Source organism: Leucopleurus acutus (genome assembly GCF_964270905.1).
Source record: "Leucopleurus acutus genome assembly, chromosome: 3".
NCBI classification, from domain to species: Eukaryota; Metazoa; Chordata; class Mammalia; order Artiodactyla; family Delphinidae; genus Leucopleurus; species Leucopleurus acutus.
The window spans coordinates 154166336-154185446 of NC_139145.1; the positions used below are offsets into that span (position 1 = coordinate 154166336).

General features: G+C 32.3%; 1 protein-coding gene across 1 annotated transcript in view; it reads left to right on the forward strand.

The window, feature by feature from the left end:
- The window catches only part of CDH9 (cadherin 9), a gene marked incomplete at both ends in the record, with an annotated part of 78634 nt that overhangs the window by 48493 nt on the left and 11030 nt on the right, over window positions 1-19111 (forward strand). The window contains 2 exons of the mRNA XM_082837241.1: window positions 1814-2001; window positions 2933-3186. Of these exons, the coding sequence (XP_082693367.1) occupies window positions 1814-2001; window positions 2933-3186 (442 nt within the window). The remainder of the gene's footprint in view (window positions 1-1813; window positions 2002-2932; window positions 3187-19111) is intronic.

The following is a 19111-nucleotide window of genomic DNA, read 5'->3' on the forward strand; positions in this document are numbered from 1 at the left end:
TGAGTGTGGACTGTCAAGTCTGACCACCAGGCTGCAAATCCCATGTCTATCACTTGTCTTGCCTCAGTTCTCTTGTTTGTATGTAAGAATTATAATCCCTTATTTAATCAATTCTAAAACACAGGTTTGTTGATGTTTTAACATCTCTGAAATCAGATACTATATTAAAATCAATGCAAGTTAGTTTAATTAGCCACATTTTTCTTTCTTATTGGCCCATAATCTCATGAAATAACTTGGTTGTGATGGCATCTGAGATATGTTAGAGTTTTCTGGTATCTGTTACCTACCTACCTGTGATGATTAAATCAGTTAATAGCCTTTCAGTTGTCACGATTTCTATGTTAAACCATGGATTCTTTGCAAGCCATGAGGTCCTACAAAAACAGACTAATTCTCTGCTGAAAATATTTCTATGTTGCAGCAAATAAAATTATAAGAAGTCCTATCTTGAAATGTTCTGTTAAGGGCCCTGAAATTTCAATTTGTAACGTTGATTCCAATACAGTAAAGCATTTTTTTTAAGCTAATCAAATTTGAAATACTTGATGATACAGCTCTAGATGGTGGACATGTACAAATGACAAATATTAAAAAATAAACTTTGCTGAGAATGTAAATAATAAGACTAATTAACATAAATCTAAACTTTGCATTCAGGTTCCTTAAACATAAACTGAAAAAGTATGATGTGATGAATTCTCAAATGACTTGCCACTCTATAATTTTATGATCTATTATAATCTCAGCAGAAGGTTTGGAACTCTAATAGTAATAGTAAAAATGTTCTTGAACTAAGAACTGGGCTAAGCATGTTAAAGACGTCATTTCATGGAATCTTCATAACAAACCTATGAGTTAATAGCTATCATCATCTCTATTTTATAGATGTGTAAATTAAGAGTTAGAGAATTTAACTAACTTGCCTAGTGATGAAAATTCAAATCCAGGGCAGTTGGATTTAGAAGTCCCTCTTCTTAACCACCAAGCAAATTGGAAAAAGAACAGACTTTGAAGTCAGGGAGACTTAGTTTTGCCTTCTGCTTTTCCCAGCTTTAAAGGTTGATTTCCTTGAGCCTTATCTGAAGATAATACACCTGCCTTCATTCTATAAGGACTAATGTTAGAATTAAATAAACTAACATAGAGGGCCTTTGGCCTTATATAGATTTCAACATACATTAAATGTTTTAAAACATTTCTAACTTTCATTAACATTTTTTGTGATATTTTCCTATTATCTCTTAAATAAATCCTCACAAACTAAAATGCTTTCATGAACAGGACAATGTAATGGCTGAAACTGCAGGAGACAGAAACATTCATAGCCCACTTAAAGACATTAACAAGCAAAAAAAAAAAAAGAAAGAAAGAACGAACTTGCTGTGTGTGGATTTCGTTTTTTCTATCCCTGAGTTAGAATATAAGAATAATGCATGTTCTAAATCATTTAGTATAAGTAAAGATGTGTAATGACAACGTTGAATGCTTCAGATAAGCAGTAAATAATTGTTGTCCTTGCCCTCTTAAGTCAAAAGTTCTGGATTCTAATATCAGGACTACCATCTATTATCTAAATAACCTTGAGACATTCACTTAATCTTTCTGGAACATATATTTCTCATTTACAAAATGAGAGTACTCTGCCTTTATAAATTATTTTTCTAACTTAATAAATCTATAATTTTTGATGGCTTACAATTCAATATGATGAAAAACTCTAATTTGAAATTAATTTATTTAAGTAAAAAAGGCAGAGGAAATGAAAGATTTTTGTTATCTAAAGATGAAACAGCTTTGATTTAATTTTCAGGTACGTATCAATTTTATTCTCCTGAGTCTGTACCTCTTGGAACTCATCTTGGAAGGATAAAAGCCAATGACCCTGATGTGGGGGAAAATGCTGAGATGGAATACAGCATTGCTGAAGGAGACGGAGCAGACATGTTTGATGTCATCACTGACAAGGATACACAGGAAGGGATTATAACTGTCAAACAGGTTTCTTCTTGCTGTCTTCATTTCCTCATTGAGTGCTTTATAAAGTTTATTTTTGCTTTTCAAGGAAGAAAAGCCTAGGATTTATTTTTCCCATCCTTTACATGCTTCTATCCTTCATATAAGTGGGAATAGTTGCGATTTCACTTCAAATAAGTTAAGCATCTTTATCATTGACACTTAAAAACTGATATAAAACCTCAATAGCTTGTGCTTATAGTAGACAACAATCAAACAAGGATTAGATACTCTCAAAAGTCTTTGTTTTATATTTCTCCATTATATTATTTCATTCACTGTTTAAAATATTTAAATTGTTAAGTGTGATGGTTTATTAAAATAGATGAAGCCTGAAGATGCTTGATTTTTAAAGCAATAGAGGAGAACATTATAAAGTGTTACACAGAATAATCAAGCTAAATACTGATTACTTTATATCACCCTAATTTCCCTGCTTTCATTCACATCTTTTTTTCCACAGTGGTCAGATTAATAATTTTTTTTTCTTTTTAAAACAGTTTTAGAACTGTAGGACTTAAGGAAGCAACTTATGTGAATGGTTTGTTAAATCTCAATTTTATGTTTCTGCTGATTTAAAATTTTTATAACTTTAATAATAATAATATAGTAATAAATAGCCTATGTATTTACTAGATAATACTTCATTTACCTATGACTACCAAAATGTAAAATGCATTACTAAGTGTGAATCAATCTTAATGTGTATACTATTATATTGAATTACTCCTTATAAATGTGTAAGGCAAAAAAAGTTTCCTAATTTATTTGTTATACCCATGAAGCAATAATTGGGAAAGTTATTTAACCAGAATTACTGGGACTATTAAGAGAGGTGGTTATTAAATTTTGAAATTGTCTTCCATTTTTATGTCTGCTATATTATACTAATTTTTCTTATTTTATTTAACTTCAGAATTTAGATTATGAAAACAAAATGCTGTACACTTTAAAAGTGGATGCAAGTAACACTCACCCTGATCCACGATTCCTGTACCTGGGACCTTTCAAAGACACAGCTGTGGTCAAAATATCTGTGGAAGATATGGATGAGCCTCCTGTGTTCAGTAAAATTTTTTACTTGATAGAAGTAGATGAAGATGTAAAGGAAGGCAGCATCATTGGACAGGTTACAGCATATGACCCAGATGCCATGAACAATTTAATAAAGTAAGTATTTTGAGAAAACTTAAGTTTGAAGAAAAATGATAACCTCACTATTTATAAGCTGTGTGAAAAAAAAATGTACCATGTATGATCAAGTACAGTAATACAACCAAACACTTCCATAGCACAGACTTTTAGCTGGGCAGTCTTCTAAGTGCTCTGGATATATTATTTCATTTGACTCTTATCACATATTACAAGGTAGCTCCTGTTATTATAATTTTTGTAAATGATAAGACTAAGGTACTGAACATTTAAATAATGCCAAATAATTAGTCACTGGCAAAGCTGGGTTTGAGGTTCAGGCTGTTTGGCTCCAGTGTCCATGATTCTAATCCCTTAGTTATTGATGTAATTCTTGTCTCATTGCCCTTCTTTGATAAATCATAGTTCGAATAATAAGATATCTAAACAAATACATTTGAAAAGAAGTTCTTCTAGAAAAGCTTAAGAGATACCTTGAAAACTGATGAAAAACGTCTTTTGAAAATAGTCCCTAGGCACATTTTACATCAAAATTTTTGAGAAGCAAAATATCAATTATATTCCATTAATAAAACAGAGAATTGGTAAAATGAGTGATATTTGAGAACAGTAAAACTATTAAAAATTGGTATAGTATACTGCAGAATAGTGTAATACTTTCCCAAAATTTGAATATTGTATTAACCATTTAAAAGTTTTCAAATATGCCAGAAACTATGCTTAAGGAGAATATAAATATAGTTGTGACATAAATGGATGAATAGGATGGGTGGATGAAGATGGGTAGGTATGTTGATGAAGACAAAAGAGACAGACAAATAATATATTGTCTGTTAATGTGTGGCTAGTAAAATACCTAAAATTATGCTTTGTTTAAAATTTAATTTTTTATCCAACAAGGACCGACTGTATAGCATATGGAACTGTACTAAGTATCTTGTAATAACCTGTAATGGAAGGGAATGTAAAAAAAATATATATATATTTATATGTATATATAACTGAATCATTTTGCTGTATACCTAAAACTAACACAATATTGTAGTAAATAAACTATATTTCAATAAATTTTTTGATCAAATTTAATTTTTAATTAAGGAAAATAAATGGTTAAATATTTATTGGGAATGCCCAGATTTCCTGGAATTCATGTCATACCATCACATAGAAAATCAGTGAGCACAATACTGAGTTTATAAGTATTAAATTTAGTTTAAGATGTAATAACTATTCATGTTAATTTACAAAGCAATGTTTGTTGAACTAAATATGCCCTAGTTTATATTTAATTTGTTGGTCAATTAATATATTTTTAAAATAAAGAAAGCTTGTGAAATTTTAATCTGTAGTTAGTACTCAGAGTTTAGCTTGAAATATTTGGTTAGTTTTAGGTTAATTAGAATAGAATTGACTTAACTTCCTCTTTTAAATAAATGTTCAGGTTTAAATTATATATTTTGTGTATTGTTAATTAATTTAAAAACATGACATAATGATACCAATGCATAAAAGATTATTTTACTGACACTTTTGTATCAGCATACATGAAATGGATTAATTTAAAATTTTCGTATTATATAAAACAAAACTCCTAAAATGAAATGAATAAGTAATCTAGTTTTCCAGTGGTCTACACATATGTTCCAGCACTTTTATATCCAAAATGTTTATTTATTTTTTACTGAAACTGAGTGTGGCTGATTGGTTTTGGCAACTCTTATATGTGCATTTTTTGTGTGTGTTCTTTGCAATATTGCAATAGAAATAAATCACCACTTATATTAAAAATGGATAAGGGAATGTCCATACCAATAGCTATAAATGCTCAGTATCTGTTCTTGATAGATTTTGCAATTTTCAAAAAATAGTAGTCAATGTCTTTTCTACTTCAATTGTGGCACCAGATTCATGACATGAGACAAATATTTTGCCTATCCTTTCCTCTATAAAATAATTGTTATCATTTATTGAGCCCTTGCTATGAGCTGGAGACTATCCAAAGAGCTTTATATTTATTAGATCATTTAAACCTCATCACAACATTATAAGGTGAGTATAACTGTTATCACCTACATTTTTTAAAAGTTTTATTTTATATTGGAGCAAAGTTGATTAACAATGTGTTAGTTTCAGTTGCACAGCAAAGTGATTCAGTTAGACATATTTATGTATCTATTATTTTTTCAAATTCTTTTCCCATTTTGGTTATTACAGAACACTCAGCCAAATTTCCTGTGCTGTACAGTAGGTCCTTATTGATTATCTAATTTTAAATAAAGTAGTCAGGCTCACAGACTTAGAGAACAAACTTATGGTTAAACAGGGGGGAAGGGGGAGGAGGAGGGATAGATTGGCAGTTTGGAATTGACAAGTACACCTACATTTTAAAAACCATAAATTGAGATGCAAAGAGTTTAAGGAACTTTACTAAGGACACTGAACAAATAATTAGCAGACTGAGGTTTAAACTACTGATGATCTGAATGCACAGCCAATATATCTTTAGCAGATATATTTTGCTTTCTTACTGACCAAATTATTAATTAGAGATAATTAATATTGTTTCACATTCATAAACTGCTTTGACCGACCTCAGTGGTACAAAGCAAAGCCTCAAGGACAAAATTATACAAAAAGCAAAATATGGCTTTTGTCCCTGAGAATTTGGTCTAGTTTTTCATCATTTTTTCCATTTCCCACAATAGGCAATTTCTTTTTTTTCCTTCCAGCTTTATTGAGGTATAATTGACATATAGCACTGTAAAAGTTTAAGGTGTACAGCATAACGATTTGATGTGCATACATCATGAAATGATTAACGCAATAAGTTTAGTGAGCATCTATCACCTCATATAGATACAAAGTTAAAGAAACAGAATTTTTTTTTCCTTCTGAAGAGAACACGTAGGATTTACTCTTTAACAACACCTATATATAACATACAGCAGTGTTAATTATATTTATCATGTTGTGTATTATATCAATATCACTAGTACTTACATATAACTGAAAATTTGTACCTTTTGGCTGCCTTCATCCAATTCTCCCTCCACCTAGCCCCACCTCTGGTAACCACAAATATGATCTTTATGAGTTTGTTTTTGAAGTATAATTTTCTTACAACACTATGTTTTTTCCTGTTGAGCAACATAGTAATTCAAAATGTCTATACATTTCAAAATGATCACCATGATAAGTCTAGCTACCATCTGCCACCTTACAAAGGTATTACACAGTTATTAACTATATTCCCCACACTATACATTTCATACCTATGGCTCATTTATTTGCTAAGTAGAAGTTTGTACCTCTTAATCTCCCTCACCTACTTCTTTCCTCCCCTATACCTTCCTCTCTGGAAATTATCTGTTCTCTGTATCTATAACTGTTTCTGTTTTGTTATGTTTGATCATTTGTTTTGCTTTTTACATTTCACATACAAGCAAAATCATACAGTATGTGTCTTTCTCTGTCTGACTTATTTTATTTACTCTAGATCCATCCATGCTGTCACAAATGGCATAATTTCATTCTTTTGATGGCTAAGTAATATTCCATTGTGTATATATGCATATATACCACATCTTCTTTATCCATTCATTTACCACTGGGAACTTAGGTTGCTTCCATATCTTGGATATTGTAAACAATGCTGCAATAAACGTAGGGGTGCATATATCTTTTCTAATGAGTGTTTTCTTTTTCTTTGGATAAATATCCAGGTGGAACTGCTGGATCATATGGTAGTATGGTTTTAATAGTTTTGATGAATCTCCACACTGTTTCCCACATTGGCTGCACCAATTTATATTCCCACCAACAGTGCATGAGAGTTCCCTTTTGTACACATCCTGTCAACCTTTGTTGTTTGTTGTTTTTTGATAATAGCATTATGACAGTTGCGAGGTGATATCTCACTGTGGTTTTGATTTGCATTTCCCTGATGATGAGTGATGTTGAGCATCTTTTCATGTGCCTGTTCACCATCTACATGTCTTTGAAAACACGTCTATTCAGAACCTCTGCCCATCTTTTAAACAGGTTGTTTGGTTTTTGTATATTTTGGCTATTAACCATTTATTGGATCTATTTTGGCTATTAACCACTTACTGGATCTATCATTTGCAGATATCTTCTTCCATTCAGTAGGCAGCCATTTCATTTTGTTGATTGTTTCTTTCACTGGTCAAAAACTTTTTAGTTTGATTAAGTCCCATTTATTTATTTTTGCTTTTGTTTCCCTTGCTTGAGTAGATATATCCAAAAAATATTACTAAGACCAATGTCAAAGAGCTTATTGCCCATGTTTTCTTTTAGAACTTTTATGGTTGCGGTTCTTACATTTAAGTCTTTAATCCATTTTAAATTTATTTTTATGCATGGTGTGTAAAAGTAGTCCAGTTTGATTCTTCTACATGTATCCATCCAGTTTTCCCACAACCACTCATTGAAGAGACTATCTTTTCTCCATTGTATATTTTTGCCTCCTTTGTGGTAGATTGCCCATGTAAGTGCAGGTTCATTTCTGGGCTCTCTATTCTGTTTCAATGATTTATGTGCCTGTTTTTGTACGAGTACCCTACTGTTTTGATTGCTGTAGCTTTGTAGTATAGTTTGAAATCAGAGCTCATGATACCTCCAGCTTTGTTCTTCTTTCTCAGGATTGTTTTGGCTATTCAGGGTCTTTCATGTTTCATACAAATTTTAGAATATTTCTTCTAGCTCTGTGAGAAATCACTTTGGTATTTTGATAGAGATTGTATTGATTCTGTAGGTTGCCTTAGGGAATATGGATATTTTATATACATTATACACAGAACTGATTCTTATAATCCATGAACATGGTATATCTTTCCATCTGTTTGTGTATTCTTCAATTTCTTTCATCAGTGTTGCATAGTTTAGCAAGTACAGGTCCTTAACCTCTTTAGATTTATTCCTACGTATTTTATTCTTTTTGATGTGATTGTAAATGGTATTGTCTTCTTAATTTCTCTTTCTGATAGTTCATTTTTAGTGTCTAGAAATACAACAGATTTCTGTATATTATCAATAATTTTGTATCTTCCAACTTTACCAAATTATTGATGAGTTCTAGTATTTTTTTGGTGGCATCTTTAGGATTTTCTAAGTGTAGTATCATGTCATCTGCAAACAGTGACAGTTTTTATTCTTCCTTTCTAATCTGGATGACTTTTATTTCTTTTTCTTGTCTGACTGCTGTGGCTAGGACTTCCAAAACTATGTTGAATAAAAGTGGTGAAAGTGTGTATCCAGGTCTTGTTACTGATTTTAGAGAAACTCTTTCAGCTTTTCAACACTGAGTATGATTTTAGCTGTGGGCTTGTAATATATGGCCTTCTTTAGTCCATCTACACCCACTTTGTGGAGAGTTTTTTCCTTATATAAATGAATGTTGAATTTTGGTATAGTCCATCTACACCCACTTTGTGGAGAGTTTTTTCCTTATATAAATGAATGTTGAATTTTGTCAAAAGCTTTTTCTGCATCTATTGAAAGATCATATGATTTTTATTCTTCAATTTGTTAATGTGGTATATCACATTGATTTGCAAATACTGAACCATCCTTTCTTCCCTGGGATAAACCCCATTTGATCATGGGGTATGAACCTTTTAATGTATTGTTGAATTCATTTTGCTAACATTTTGTTATGGATTCTCGCATCTTTGTTCATCAGTGGTATAGGCTTGTAATTTTTTTGTGTTATCTTCATCTGGTTTTGGTATCAGGATGATGCTGACCTCTTATCCTTTTTAATTTTTTGGAATATAGTTTGAGAGATTGGTGTTAACTCTTCTATAAATGTTTGGTAGCATTCATCTGAGAAAATATCTGGTCCTGGATTTTTGTTTGTTGGGATTTTTTTTTTAATTACTGATTCAATTTTATTACTGGTAATAAAATAATAATTTTCTATTTCTTCCTGGTTCAATCTTGGGAGGTTGCACATTTCTAAGAATTTGTCCATTTCTTCTAGGTTGTCCATTTTCTTGGTGTATAATTGTTCATAATAATCTCTTATGATCCTTTGTATTTCTGTGATGTAGGTTGTAACTTCTCCTTTTTCATTTCTGATTTTGTTAATTTGGGCCCTCTCTCTTTCTTCTTAAAGAGTCTGGCTAAAAGTTTATCAATTTTGTTTATCTTTACCAAGAACCAGCTCCTAGTTTTATTGATCTTTCCTATTGTGTTTTTTTTTTTTTTTTGGTCTCTATTTCATTTATTTCTGCTCTTATCTTTATAACTGCTTTCCTTCTACTAACTTTGGATTTTAATTTTTCTTCTTTTCCTAGCTCCTTTAGATGTAAAGTTAGGTTGTTTCTTTGAGGTTTTTCTTGTTTCCTGAGATAGGCTTTTCTTGCTATAAACCTCCCCTTAGAACTGTTTTTGCTGTATCCCAAAGGTTTTGGGTCATTATGTTTTTTTCACTTAGTCCATTTACATTTAAAGTAATTGCTGAGAGGTAAGTACCTACTGCCATTTTGTTAATTGTTTAGGGGTGGTTTTATAGTTCTTTTTTGTTCCTTTCTTCTTCGTTTTCTCTTCTCCCTTTTGATTTGATGGCTGCCTTTAGTGTTCTGCTTGGATTCCTTTCCATTTGCATGTATGTATCTGCTATAGATGCTTGAGTGGTATCAGGATGATGCTGGCCTCTTGGTATGAGTTCGCAATTATTCATTCTTCTTTAAATTTTTGGAATAATTTGAGAAGGATAGGTAATAACTCTTCTATAAATGTTTGGTAGAATTCATCTGTGAAGACATCTGGTCCTGAACTTTTGTTTGTTGAGAGTTACCGTGAGGTTGTTACCATGAGGTTTATATATAGCCATCCATATATATATGATTATTTTAAGTTTCAGATCTCTTAAACTCAAACTTTAACAACCCTGCATTTTTTACTCCCCAGCCCCACTCCACATTTACTGTTTTGACATCATATTTTACATCTTTTTGTTTTGTGTATCCCTTAGTTATTTATTATATATATATAGATGATTTTACCACTTTGGTCTTTTAACCTTCCTACTAGCTTCATACATTGTTGATTTACCACCTTTACTGTATACTTATCTTTACAAAAGAGATTTTTCCTTTTGTAATTTTCTATTTCTAGTTCCGCTTTTCTTTTCTACTCAGAGAAATCCTTTTTCTTTAAATTTGGTTTGGTGGTGCTGAACTCTTTAGTTTTGGCTTGTCTGTAAAACTTTTGATATCTCCATCAAATCTGAATGAAACCTTGCCCGGGAGAGTATTATTGCTTGTAGGTTTTTCCCTTTTCATCACTTTAAATATACTGTGTCACTCCCTTCTGGCCTGTATAGTAACTGCTGAAAAGCTGACTGATAGCCTTATGGGAATTCCCTTGTACATAATTTGTGGCTTTTTCCTTGCTGCTTTTAATATTCTCTCTTTAGCTTTAGTTTTTGTAATTTAGTTATAATATATCTTGGTGTGGTTCTCTTTGGGTTGATCCTGTTTTGGACTCTGCTTCTTGGCCTGAATGCCTGTTCCCTTTCTCAGGTTAGGGAAGTTTTCTGCTATAATGTCTTCAAATATGTTCTCTGCCCCTTTCTCTCTCTTCTCCTTCTGGACCCCAAAATGTGAATCTTAGTATGCTTAATGTTGTACTAGAGGTCTCTTAAGTTGTCCTCCTTTATTTTTATTATTTTTTTTCTTTTTGTTGTTCAGCTTCAGTGATTTCCACTACTCTGTCTTCTTCCAGCTTGCTGATCTGTTCTACTGTATCATCTAATCTGTTGATTCATTCTGGTCTATTTTTTATTTCAGTTATTGTATTCCTCATGTATTTTGGTTCTTCTTTATATTTTCTTAACTCTTTGTTAAAATCTTCTAACTTGTCACTTTGTTCATCCAATCTTCTCCCAAGTTCTTTGAACATTTTTATGATCATTACCTTGAACTCTTTATTGTGTTGATTGCTTCTCTCCACTTCACTTACTCCTTCTTGTGGGGTATTATCTTGTTCCTTCATTTGGAACATATTGCTCTGTCACCTCATTTTGCCTAATCTGCTGTTTTTATTTCTATGTATTTGGTAGGTTGGTTACATTTCCTGACCCTGGAAGTGACCTTTTATAGTAGATATCCCATGTGCTCCAGCAGTGCACTCCCCTCTAGTCACCAGAGCTATATCCTCTAGGGGTGCCCTCATGTGGCCTGCATGGTTCTTCTGTTGAGGCAGATTGAGTATTGCAGATGGTCTGGTAGGAGTGGCTGGCCCCAGGTCTAGTTGGTTACCAGGCTCTGCCTTGTGTGGAGGCTGAAGGCTGCTGGGTCTCAAGGGGCAGGGTGACATGGTAGCTGGCTCTGGGGCCCCAGATATCCCGGGGCTATTACTGGCCCACAGGTGGGCAGAGCTGGTGACTGGGGTGATTGTGGGGCCAGGGATCCTGAATTTCATGTCAGCCCGTTGTTGGACAGGGCGAGGTCCCAGGGGATCCCTGGACTGGTGTCTGCCCACAAGTGGGTGATGTTGGGTACTGTGGCTAGTTCTGGGCACTAGTGGCAGAGCTGGGTCTTGGAGTCTCTGGTTTCAGGGACCAGGGGTCCCAGAGTTGGTGCCAGCCTTCTGTGGGGTAGGGATGGCGCCCAGGGGGTCCTGGGGCTTGTGCCTGCCCACTGGCTGATGAGGCTGGTCCCAGGGCAAGTACCAGCCCACTGGTGGGTGAAGCATGTTAGTACACCTATTAAAATATCCCCAAAATCGTCCCCCAAAGTTTCCTAATTCCCCTTTGTAATACTTCCCTCCCAAACATCCTGGAACCAAACCCTGTTCCCAGGCAAACAATGAACTACTTTATGGCAATATAGATTAAATTTGATTGGATTTTCTTGACTTTATACAAATGAAATCATACAGTATTTATTCTCTTCTGTCCAACTTCTTTCATTTAGCATAACTATCTTGAGATTTTCCGTATTGTTGTGTACATTAATAGTTTAATTTTCTAATTGCTGAATAGTATTCCAAAGTGTGGAAATACCACAATTTGCTTATCTGTTCATTGCTTATCTGTACTTATTCATTGATATTTTGAGTTGTTTCAAATACTTGGATATTATAATACATTTACACACATTTGTATATAAGTACACATACAAATATTTGTGTATCAGTATTTGTATAGTTACATGCATTCACTTTTCTAGAGTAAATATCTAGGAGGGTTATGATTGGAACATGTGGTGGTTATATGTCTAACTTTTAAAATGGTTATACAATTTTAAATTCCTATCAGCATGTGTGATGGTTCCAATTTCTCTACATCCTCACCAACCCTTGGTACTGTCAACTATTTTAATTTTAGCCATTCTAATAGATGTATAATAATATCTCCATTACCTTTATGGTTAATGATGTTGAGCATTTTTTTCATATGTTTATATGTCACCAATATATGTTTTTTAATGAAGTGTCTATTCAAAATTTGCCTAAATTTTACTGGGTTATGTCTTTGTTATTGATTTGAAGACACACACACACACACACACACAAACACACACAAACACACACACGAACACACACAAACACACACACACTGGATACAAGTCCTTTATCAGGTATATGATTTGCAAATATATTCTCCCCAAGTCAGTGGATTGTATATCCATTTCCTTAAAGTGACTTTCAAAAAGCAAAAATTCTCAATTTTAATAAAATCCAGTTTATTAACTTTTAAATTTATGGATGAAGCTTTTAGTGTCTTATATAGGAAGCATCTGCCTAATCTCAAAATTCTCATTCTGTTTTTTTTCATGTAGGAGATTTATTGCTTTTAGTCATATTTATATCTATGATTCATTTTATGTTAATTTTTATATGGTGTGAGTTATGGATCAAAGTTTTTTTTTTCTTTTTTGTATATGGTTAGTTTCCTATATGTTTCCTGCACCATTGGTTGAAAAGACTATACTTTTCACTGAATAAACTTTGTACATTTGTCAAAACTCAATTGTTTATATAAGTATGAAACTAACTCTGGACTGTCTCTTCTATTCCAATTATATATTTATCTATGTTTACAAAAATGGCATACTGTTGTATAGCTTTATAAAAAAAGTCTGTAAATTAGGTAGTATTCATCATTTAACTTTTTTTTTTCCTACCTGAAGTTGCTTGGTAATTCTAGGCCCTTTACATTTTCATATATCAAGTGCTATAAAAGAGTCTCCTGAAATTTTCATTGGGATTGTGTTGAGTCCATTGATCAATGTAGGCAGAATTGATAATAACTTAATGATACTGAATATATTAATCCATATACAATGTGCATTTCTCCACTCATGGAGGGTTTTTTCAGCCATGTTTTGTGGTTTTATGTCTATATATCAAGAACATATTTTATATTTTTTGTTGCTTTATTGCACTGGCAAGAATGTCCAGGACAATGCTAAATAGAAGTGATAAGAAGAGAAGTCCTTTCCTTCCTCCTTGCCTTATGAAGAAATTAGTTTTTCATTATTAAGTATAATGCTATTAGTCAATTTCTGCTTTTGTATTTAAAATATGTTCCTTAAAGAATCATATAGCTGTGTTTTGCTTTATTGCACAATGTAACATTCTGTTCCTTTTAATTGTGATGTTTAGACCATGTATATTTAATGTGACTATTGATACTATTAGGTCTAATTTATCATCTTGCTATTTGTTTTCTTATTGCTCAATCTTTGTTTCATCTTTCTTATTTTCTGCTTTCTTTGGATTAATACTGTATTTTATTTTGCATTCCTTTTTATTTCCTTTTTTTATGTTATCACTCTTTCATTTCCTTTTTTTTTTTTTTTTTTTTTTTGCTGGGTATAGAATTTTAGATTGAGGGTAGTTTTTTTTTTTTTACCTAGCTCTATAGTAAAGATTTTTCACTGCCTTTATGTTTATTTTTTCTCTTTGTAACTTAGTTGTTCCTTAGGATGCATTTAAATTTTGTCACTGGTTTTAAGCAATTTGATTATGATGTGATTTTCTATAACATGCTTCATATATTTTGTACTTGAAGTTTATTAAGCTTCTTGGATCTGTGAGTTTATGAGTTTTCTCAAACTTGGAAAACTTTTCAACCACTCTTTCTTCAATAATTTTACCCTACCCTCCTCTCTTTTAGATCATTTAATTATGTTAGGTGTCTTGAAAGTGCAACACAGCTCACTGGTGCTCTAATTTTTAATCCCCCCACCTTAATTATTTAAAATGTTTCCCATTCATCTTCAAGTTTACTATTTTTTTTCCTGCAATATCTAACCTGCTTTAATTCCATCAGAGTATAATTTTCAACTCACAGACTGTAGTTTCTCCTCTAGAAGTTCTATGGAAGATATATATCTATATCTATCTATTTATCTACCTATATTATTTCCTTAACCTTTCCTCTAGTTAAATATAGAGAATGCATTTTAAATAACTTTTTAAATACCACTGTCAGCTAATTCTGTCAACCATGTCATTTCTGGGTTAGTTTCAATTGACAGATTTTTCTTTGCAGTCACATTTCCCATTTTTGCTTACCTGTGATTTTTGATTGCCTGACAAGTATTGTGTTTATGCTGTGTTAACTGTGTGATAGCTTTTCATTTCTATAAATACTATTGATCTGTGTTCAGATGTATGGCTAAGTTACTTGAAACAGCTTAAACCTTTTGGCCCTTGCTTTAGCAGCCCTTTGTCTAGATCTAATTTTGCCCCATAAATCAAGTAAGACATTTCTGAAATTCTATCAAAGCCCCATGAGTTATGAGTTTTCTACTTTGGCTGATGGGAATTATTTCCAGACACATGCCAGTTCAATTGTGCTCCCTCTGGCCCTTATAATTGGTTACATCTATGGCTTCATTTTATCTGCTCTCATGCATGCTCTGATTAGCACTCAGCTGAAGAGTTGAGCAGGATCCTCTTAATATTTCTGTGGCTCTCTCTCTGTGAAGCTCTATCCTATGAAGTCCTCTGCCCAGCAAATTCTACCCACCTTGGTCTCCCTGGACTCTCAGCATTATCTCCTGAATTCAAGGGATTGACAGGCTCCATCTGGGCTCCCACTTCCTGCATTATTGTTTAGAAACCCTCCCAGGCAGCAGCCAGTTTTGAGGATCACCTCATTTCTTCCTCTTTTCTCAGAAATTACCCTCTCTGTCTCCTGGTATCCAATGCTTCAAAAATAATTGTTTCATATATATTTTTTATTTGGATTTTAGTGGGTTTTGGCAGGGTGTGTGTGTGTGTGTGTGTGGTAAATCCAGCCCGTCATTTTATATTTGAAGAGGACATTCAAAATATCATTTTGAACATGTTTTTGATAATATAATTGTAGCCATTCATTTTAGAAAAAATGGATTGCATAGGTAATTTTGTAGCAAATAAGACATCTATAATTCTCCCCTCAGTAGATACTCCAGTGCTATTTATTCTACTTCCATCAAGTACTTCATCTTTTAAACAGTTTATCAATCTCCTATTTTTTTAATTAAGTAGAGCTTATATAATATATATGGGTTTATGTATTTTACTAATTGTGAATATTTGCTAATGTCATTACAGTTCTTGATAAACTTCTATTGTATAGATAACATACTATCATGTAGGTAATGCATCACTGATGAAAATTTAGATTGTCTGGAGATATATATCTGATAATTTCCTCATGATACAATTTTAGGAGAAAAATTTCTTGATCAGAGACTGATAGTAAAACTTGCAACCTTGTTTTATGGTATATAAAAGTGGCTAATACCTTTTTAAGTCTATAGCTCTTCCAAAAATATTTACTTTTTATAGGGTACTCAAGTCTTGAAAAAACAATGAGCAGTAGTTTTACCTGTAAAATCTCAAGAATTATGACAAAGGGAAGAAAAATATTTGGAGAACAAATGAATCTGAAATTATGTTCCTAAAATTATACTGTCAAGTCTGACAAAATATAAGGCCATGCCTGAAAATATAACATTAGACTGACTCCTGTTAGCATAAAAATGTATGCAAAAAAAAAGCTTTAGATATTCAATTATAGTGTGAAAAAACAGCAATAATTCAACAAGGAGACATTATAATATTTAACTCTTTCATTTGCTCTGATAGCATTTAGAAGGATGACTGATCCCCAGAGCAGAAATAGGCTATGATAAACATCATGGAACATTTTCCAGGGACAGTTTGGGAAGTAATTCTCACCCACCAGTAAATCTGTTCAACAAACATATTTTCTGAAATACATCTGCCACTTGCAACATAAGATTATGGTTACAATTAGCAGCTGTTGTCAGCTCCACTTCACCTCATTAGTAATCATGGATTTCCTAAGTTATAGGGTTGATTATAGCTTTACAGGTTCTGAAAGAACATGTTGTCTCATTTCACACCAATTTTATGCTCAACATATTTAAAGGTTCAACGAATTTTAGAAGAAATCAGTTCTACCACAGTCAAATAGAGAAGTAAATACAAAACAAACTTGCTGGTGAGAAATTTAGTTATGTCACCATAAAATGTACATGATTCCACCATAAACTGGAATAAGTGCCTTCATATATACCAGTACTTCTTTAATATTTGCTTGATTTTATTAGAGTAAAATAATAGTAATTTTAAAATCATGTCAATAATATTTGGAAAAAAATAAAGGTTTGAACTATTTGTTGAAGCAGTATAGCCATTCTCAAGGAAGGTTTCATAGTTTGTAGCTAGAAAACACATTTCTGGAAAGCAGTACCTGGAAAGGAATGAGCAAACTCATAGCCTAATTATATTGACTTAGTGGAAGATGTACCTGGAATTCAGGAAAGGAAAAGGAATACTATCTTTGATGTATTCCTACATATTACTGATTTGTTCTGGTGTAATTTAATTTACATGTTTTTTTGTAGTAGGTGAAAATATAGGGATCTGCTATGTGTTTAATTCTTAATTGTAGAGCTTAAAAAACAAACAAACAAACTAGAACCAGAGTTCAGCTTCCACAGTGTCAGCTCACTTGTGATCTTTTTACCTTGTTATTTTTGCTGCCTATGTGATTGGCTCCTGTTTCTGCAAAACATATTCATTCAAAAAATTATGCCAATGATCTTTTTTAAAACTTATTGCTATAAATTCAATATAATGAGATCAATAAAGTATTGTTTTAATAAGCCATCTGCTGGGATATAGAGACAGTTTTGTCTCGCGTTATGTGTTTAACAGGCTCTTTTTGGTCATTTGTTGTAATCCAGTGTACTTATTATTAATAGGTAAACCAGAACATCCTATTTTGTGTTGAAAATAGAGCACTGGCTGATAAATAAATGAAAATTATCTCTGGGCTTTGAAAAACTGCAAGACATCATTTGCAGTGGGGCAAATTTATAAATACAGATCTGGAAGTTTGCAGTGTTAATGTTAAAGTGAACTATTTAAAAATCATCAAAGTGACTCTCCTTCATGAATTATTAACTTGAAAACAGTGCTTTTCAAGGTTGAACCTAAGAGTAGGGCAGCCAGAAACACAGACCTATTTTGATCCCACATAAGCTCAAAGTGAGTCAAAGCTAGATTTGTATAATGTTAGAATTGTTAACTATTCCTCAATCATAGAAATCTCCATGCTAATCTCTAGGGCATGTAGCAATGGGTAAAAAGTGATTTTTAATTTACTTCTGATCTTTGATGCAAGTGATAGGAAGGAATCCAAAATCTATTCAGCGATAAGCAGATAATGGTTAACGACTGACCTTTCCAATAATGGAGATAAATATATACAGGTGAATATTATGAATTGAGATTCATTCAACACATAGATGTGGTTATGTGGTTATGCTCTTTTATTTGCTTTCTTTGTGTTCCTTTTAGGATTGTTTGTATTCATAAGCAGAATTTGGTGTAAGGACTTCAGGAAAAAAAAACCCATTTTTTAAATGTTCCAATGTTTAATGTTTAAATGTTCCAATGTTTCTCAGGCCACATTAGGAACTAAATTGTAGGAGGATTGAAATGTAGACATAGGAAACACTCTATTATCTTTTGTCTTAGCACTATTTAAGGAATAAAAATTAAAAAGAAAATTTCATATGACTTTTATTCTTGATCTTAGTACATCAATGAGTATTTTAAAAAATAAGAACTTTCTCAGATCCTTGTCTGACAATGAATGCTTAGTAAAAACTCAACATAACTTTTGCTTCTAGGAAATATATACACTACTATGCATTTTTATATAATTATTTTTATATTTAGGTTTAAAATTTTTCTCTATTTACTTAGGATTTCCCACCCCAGAAGGATAGTTAATCTTGGGCAGCGACCATATGTCACATGAGTTTTTTTTTTTCTAAATCCCCAAATTCTTTTTATAGCAACCATGTAGAAAAATTACAATCATAATTATTGCAAAAATAAGGGAATACTACCATTTCCACGTAGCTCTATTGTACACTGCACAACACTTCCAAAGGATAACAAGGTGAATGTCCTGGTTTCTTATTTTGGGAGTGAGGTACAGGAAGAAATCTGAGACCAACTATGCTAAGATTTTAGCTATTTTATCTTTGAGATGAAATCTAATATATATATACATGTAATATGTATATTTTCCACATGCCCAAATACTCACTTTGAAGCAGTATTTTTGAGTTTGAAACAATAATTTTACAAAATTTAGCAGAAAGTAAATTAGGTAAGCACCATCATATACTATATTAAGTTGTTAAAATTTTTGAAATCTGAGTTTACTAACGGATCCCTTAAGTTAAGCACAGTCCTTATAATAATGGACTAAGTCACATGTTCTTTATTAAAATAACCCAAAGAAATCATCGAATTTAGATAAATGTACTTTTATCCAATATTTTAAAAATTGCCAATGTTTCACAATGTTTAGAAACCTAAATGTTTATTTTTTGTCAAAGTCAGTGCCTGATAGTGGATATATTATGGATTT